Source organism: Pinus tabuliformis, chromosome 2_1, assembly GCF_031772625.1.
Source record: "Pinus tabuliformis cultivar Carrire ecotype Pingquan chromosome 2_1, CPIR1, whole genome shotgun sequence".
Taxonomy (NCBI): domain Eukaryota; kingdom Viridiplantae; phylum Streptophyta; class Pinopsida; order Pinales; family Pinaceae; genus Pinus; species Pinus tabuliformis.
The window spans coordinates 375640500-375646534 of record NC_142299.1 but is presented as its reverse complement, the minus strand read 5'-3'; the positions used below and the strand labels follow the sequence as shown (position 1 = coordinate 375646534).

The 6035-nt window shown below is 39.9% G+C and overlaps 1 protein-coding gene across 1 annotated transcript; it reads right to left on the bottom strand.

The window, feature by feature from the left end:
* Positions 1-211: 211 nt before the first annotated feature.
* LOC149200426 (uncharacterized) lies at positions 212-5681 on the bottom strand. The gene is made up of 2 exons (XM_089402734.1): positions 3678-5681; positions 212-719 (listed from the first exon to the last, which is right to left on the bottom strand). Exon 1 carries the CDS (start codon positions 5125-5127, stop codon positions 4132-4134), a length of 996 nt encoding a protein of 331 aa, XP_089258860.1. The 5' UTR covers positions 5128-5681; the 3' UTR covers positions 212-719; positions 3678-4131.
* Between the last annotated feature and the right edge of the window lie 354 nt (positions 5682-6035).

Genomic DNA, 6035 nt, shown 5'->3' with positions numbered 1-6035 from the left:
CATCACATTGTTTGTTGCAAACTTGGTTATGTAATATCAGAGTGTTGGGCTTTGAAACTATATTTTCATATAATGTTGTTCACATTATATAGAGCCCATTCTTGTTTCATTTAAAAAGAAATAAAGAAATTTATCTTCAACTAGAGATGATAAATTTGCAAGTAAGAATGCATCCCAACAATCACAAGAAAATCCAAAGATGATGGTAGCATCACAATGAGAGATGTTATCACATTAACCTAATGATTTGCACGTCAAAGTTAGCTTTTGAGTTGGCATAACTTTTAGTGTATGTAGTTATTTATAAGCCACCTTTTTCTCACAATTTTTTGTTGCCAGATTTTGGTTGTTCAAATTATGTTTAAGCTGATAAAAACTACCTTTCATCTTTGTAGGAGGCATGTACTATTTAGTAAAAATCTACTTTGCAACTTAACATAAGAGTAACGCTACCTTGCACTCCAGCCCTTTAATCAAAGAACATGAATCCTTAACCAGAATGATCCTGACCATATTTATGAATTTAGATATCCTTTTAACTGAGGGCAGTCCTTTTTCCAATGGCCTTCTCTGCCACAGTTGAAACAAGGTTAAGCACCATTTCTCCCTGAATTGCCTCCTTCATGTTTAGGTGTAAAATCGTTAGTAGTATCTGGCAGAGGGATATTTGTTGAAACCAAGTCATCACGCCATTTGAAAAAACCACAAGATCCTTCTCCCTGCAACACAACGAAGCTGAAAATGTCAAAAGAGCCTCATAAGACATTGAAGATGTTTTGAAGTCGAAAAATATGATACCAGACAGTGTAGTTGTCACCTACTACCCCTTTCACAACAGAGTTTTACTTCCAAGGCCAAATACACATTATTGTAATTAGCTATTTCATCAAGATTATATGTTGCGCAACTTTCACTCAACCACCAAACAGAAGCGCATAATAAAATGGAATGGAAGTCTCATGCTACCGAAACCAAAACTGAAAGTCAATCACAGACATAGAAAAGGATATTATAATTTTTTGCAATAGAAACAAACAGCATCTTGTTACTGAACCCAGATCAAGTATAAATTAAATGGGAAGAAAACTAGTCTGCCCTGCAAATGAAAATGTTCTTCCTTTATTACAATTGGATCATGGCTGAAATCCTTGATATTAGTAGTTCTCCCTGGAATGATGTCCATAGATGAATAGTTAAAAGTTTACCCAACAATTAAGCAAGCTGAGTTTTAAGCACCGCTCACTGAAAATAGGAACTGAAGAAGTGGACTCATGCCATGCAAATCATAGTCAGTACACTATACGAAATTGCTCATATGCATGAGCTATTAAACGAGAAGCATATAACTAGTAGCCATATTACAGATTTGGTTGGGTATCCACCTCAAAGGCACTCACCCATTAGAGGGCATAAACCTGTAGAGAGCGTAAACCTGAACATCAATAATAGAATGGAAATGGTGGAAGAATTTACAAAAGCTTGTGCTAAGCTAAATAAGTATAAAATACAATTAGGGCAGAAGTTCAACCACCGATATCACAACATTTAAGCAAACAGATAAACATGTGTATGCACAAAGGCCCACAAATTTTAATTATATTTATAATTAGGAGTGCTTCATGTACTATGCCCAAAAAACTACAGGCTTTGCTTGTCTTAGACATGCATATGCACAAAGTCCCACAAATTTTAATTATATTTATGCTTAACAGTGCTATCTGCTAGGCCCAACAAAATTTAAGTTTTGTTTGTCTTAATTTGTGCTGTAGATACTATCTGCAAGGCTAGGTTGCATATTGTATGTGGCGCAAAGTGGTGAAAAAAGTTTTACAGTTGGTTGCAGAGAACCATCTTAAGGTTAGGATGCAGGACAACAAGGAAGCGCAAGGATGGGTTATAGACATGACCGTTACAATAGGAGATTGTGGACATAATTATGTAGTCAGCATTCCAGTTTATGAAGATGAACTGGATGGTTAATGGAAAACAAAATACATTGGATATTGTTGGAGCGCCACTACTTGGTAGTATTATATAAAATTCAATTTCACATACAGCTTTGATGCAGTACAAATTCATTTTAACATGGAGAGAGATTTGAACATTATACCTTAGAATTCCAAGTATTAACAATACCTTTACCAATACATTGGAGGTAATTCCCCAAAAGCATTTCTGTAACCTACATAAAGGGATCCATCAACATTTTATATTTGTGTGCATACCAGGTTAATTTATATTTGTGTGCATACCAGGTTAATTTATTATGTTTGTGTGTCCATTTTAATCCTAGATTGGCTAAATCATGATCGAGAATATAAATGACTTTTAAGCAAAGAGGTTTTTTTTCAAATAGTGAAATCTTATTATTCCTAGTTGCTATTTGTAAATGCAAGTGGAGACAGTCATCAAATGCAGATTGTTCAGATAGTGAGAAATCTTATTATTCCTAGTTGTTATTTGTAAATGCAAGTGGAGACAGTCATCATTGGTTGCTGTTTGCAAATGCAGACTGATTCATTATTATTTTTTAAGGAAAATTACATTATCTGGAATAACCGGTTGGTAGTTTAGAAGGGAATAAGTGACAGGAAACTATGCCAATCTAGAATAACCTACTGGTAATCTGGAAGGAAGTATGCTTTTGCAACCTTTGGCTCCTCCCAGATGGCTTTGGGTAGAACCATTAACCTGTTTCTTTATATCCAGGGAAGACAAACTCTTAACCAAATAAAAGCAGGTTGTAAATCACACTCCAACACCAACTTAAATTAAAAAAAAGTTATCAACTTATTCTTACCTGTCAAATTAGCAAAGTTATCAAGTTATCTTGTACCTGTCAAATTAGTATCGCAACTCATGATGGGGCAAAGAGAAATTTCTAAAAATACGAGAAAAAAAATCCAAAGCTACAATGCATCAAAGTTACCAAATTCTCAAGGTCTTACTAGCACAACCAGTTGAGGATGGGCCTTATCAGCAAGGTGACCCAGGTGACCCAGGATCAAACCTCACGGAGGCTGTTGCACCTGTGGTAGGGGGAGGAGACACGCTAAAATCCAGTCAGCTTAGGGCTGGTGTGGCCTAGGCCGGGTGCGATCCCCGGATAGCTTTGACGGCTTAGATGCCCTTGGGTGGTGGTTTCTCAAACCACAGGATGCTCAGATGACTTTGACAACTTAAATGTCCTTGGGTGATCGTTAACTTTAAACTTGAACCAATAATCATGTCAGAACCATACCTCACACAACGATACGAGCATGGGAGAAGCTGCAAGTTCCCTGGCATAATTTTGTATTTCCGAGAGCAAATAAGAATGTCGGCATTTGTCTAGACCTTTTGAATCTGTTAACTCTATCTCAGGAGGCTCCATTGGATACTGATGACAAGAACAAGCCTGGACTTGAAGCCCTTACACGTGACTTAGAGGTAGGTAGGCAGGCATTGGCCCATGCATTGGAAGTCGTGGATCAAATACTTCATTACAGACAGATGGAAGGAAGGTGGAAAGGGAATGGTTGGGCTCGGCTTGGCAGGTTAGAGGGCTTGTAGGTAGGAGCGTAATGACATATATAATGAATGCATAATGACATATATAAATTACAGAAAAACACACAAATTTAACAAACAAAATAAATTACCGAATTCTATGACATTCAACCCAAAAATTTTCATACCTTTTGAACAGGACAAGTTACAAACCAGCGACCCATATTTTTATTTTTATCAGTACGGGCACGGCGCACTGGGCAAGGCCCAGCGCCACACGGACACTCTTTTGAATAATCGTAACCGTTCACAATACCCTCAACATTGCTGTTAATGCTGGGAGTTGGACGCTGCCCTCTAAACCACCTTCCTCCTGCTGGAGAATTCTGTGTGGGATTTATAGGCTGCCCTCTAAACACTCCCGGTAGAGATTTCTGTGTGGAATTTGCAGACTGCCCTCTAAACTCTCCTGCTGTTACTGGAGAACTCTGTGTGGAAATTGCAGACTGCCCTCTAAACCCTCCTCCTGCAGCTACTGGGGAAATCTGTGTGGGAGTTGTAGACTGCCGTCTAAACTCTCCTCCTCCTCCTGGAGAATTCTGTCTGAGAGAAGAGACTGGTTCATCACACCATTGAAAGAACTTACATTGAGCAGCTCCCTATAATCATTCCATGAAAATCAAGATCAGCCCCAAAAAAGATGAAAAACAGGATCAGAGTGATAAAATGAATTAATCCCCAAACCCATGATATGTTATGAACTGAACCTGTGAAATTTATAACGCACGACTTCAATAGGCGTACCTTACCAGGGCATTTGTAGAACTTTCTGCCAGGATTTATCTCGGTAAGCGAGGTAAGAATCAGGCATACTCCGCCACCGCAAGGGCAGAGTATCTCTGGGATATTATAAGCACCTGGTTGCCCACTTTGAGCCGCATTACACTGGGGTCTGACACTGACCAAAGGACAATCCTTCGCCCAGTGCCCAAATTCACGGCATTTGTAGCATCTGTCTGATTTTTCTGCAAGGTTACCATCGTCGATGGGATTTCCAGGTTGTAAGGACTGGCATGGCTGGCCCCTGAGAGCGTTTGAGTAGTCTCCTTCGGAGGTGGGTGTTTGGTGATCCATTCTGGGCTGAGAATTAGAAGCGCTTGGATACCCAGCTTGATCTGCGTTGAACTGGACTCTGGCATTGATTAAAGGGCAGTGCTTGGCCCAGTGTCCTAATTCACGGCATTTGAAGCATCTGTCTGAACTTGCAGCAGGTCTACTCCCTCCGATGCGATTTTCAGATTGAAAGGACTGCAATGGCTGGCCCCTGAGAGCGTTTGAGTAGTCTCCTCCTTCGGAACCGTGTGTTTGGGATCCCATTTTGGGGTGAGAAATATGAGCACCCGGATCCCGAGATTGAGCTGCATCGCACTTCACAGTGCCATTGGCCGAAGTGCAGTACTTGACCTGGCGCCCTAATTCATGGCATTTGGAGCATCTGCCTGAATTCGCAGCAGGGATAAGATTTGCAGCAGATATGCCTTCTCCGATAGGATTTGCAGGTTGAGGGCACTGCCATGGCTGTCCCCTGATAGCGTTTGAGTTGTCTATTTCTTGCGAGGTGGGTTCTCGGGGATCCATTTGTTGTTCACAATTTTCGGAATGAAAGTTCGATTGGTCTTCGCCTGTGTGACCAGTATCTAACTCTTCTGGGGCAAGCTTGCCAACTGAACTGCTCACCAGCTCACTCCGATCCGCTACTTCACTCTGCGCTTTGCCAAAAGAGAAAGTATCAGAAGAATGTGGGACGAAACCCAGTCCCAGGGATGGACCAATCACAAGAATCAGTCCCTACCATCCATGGTGACTCTAAAATTGGGTCTACAGAAGAATTTGACGAGGTAGGTAGTCAATAAAAGAGTCGGGATGCAGACTGAAACTCTCTTGTCGCGGCAGGGGGTAACCCTGGATTTGTACTTTGAACATTTGGAAAGTTTGGCGCTACCCGAGAAAAATTCTGAGCTTTTCTCGGTGGAGAATCTTTGTGGGACTTCGGGAATATTTAATTGGATTACGCTCAGCACATTACACTAGCGTGGAAAATGTTGGGCTTTCCTCTCCTCGGTGGAGAATCCCTGTGGGACTTCAGGAATATTTAATTGGAGTACAGTCGGGGCATCAAAGTACCGTGGAAATTTTTGGGCTTTTCTCGGTAGAGAAGCTCTGTGGGACTTCATGAATATTTAATTGGATCGCGCTCAGGACTTAACTTTTCTATGAGAAGCCACACACTTTATAGTTAAAAAACTAAAGGTTAGCGCTTCATTATTTGTTTGTGTTTTTATGTATGTTCTTTTCAAGGGTTAAAAAGGATTTTAGCTCAAGTGGTGGGGTTAATAGATAAAAAAAAAACTATTAAAAAAAAAAAGCGCTTGTATTTGAAGAGATTTGAATTTTTGATTTAGATTAGTTTTAAAATAATATAATTTATTATTTTATTGCATGATTCAAATATTCCATTTTGTTTACTAAATATTATTTTTATGAAT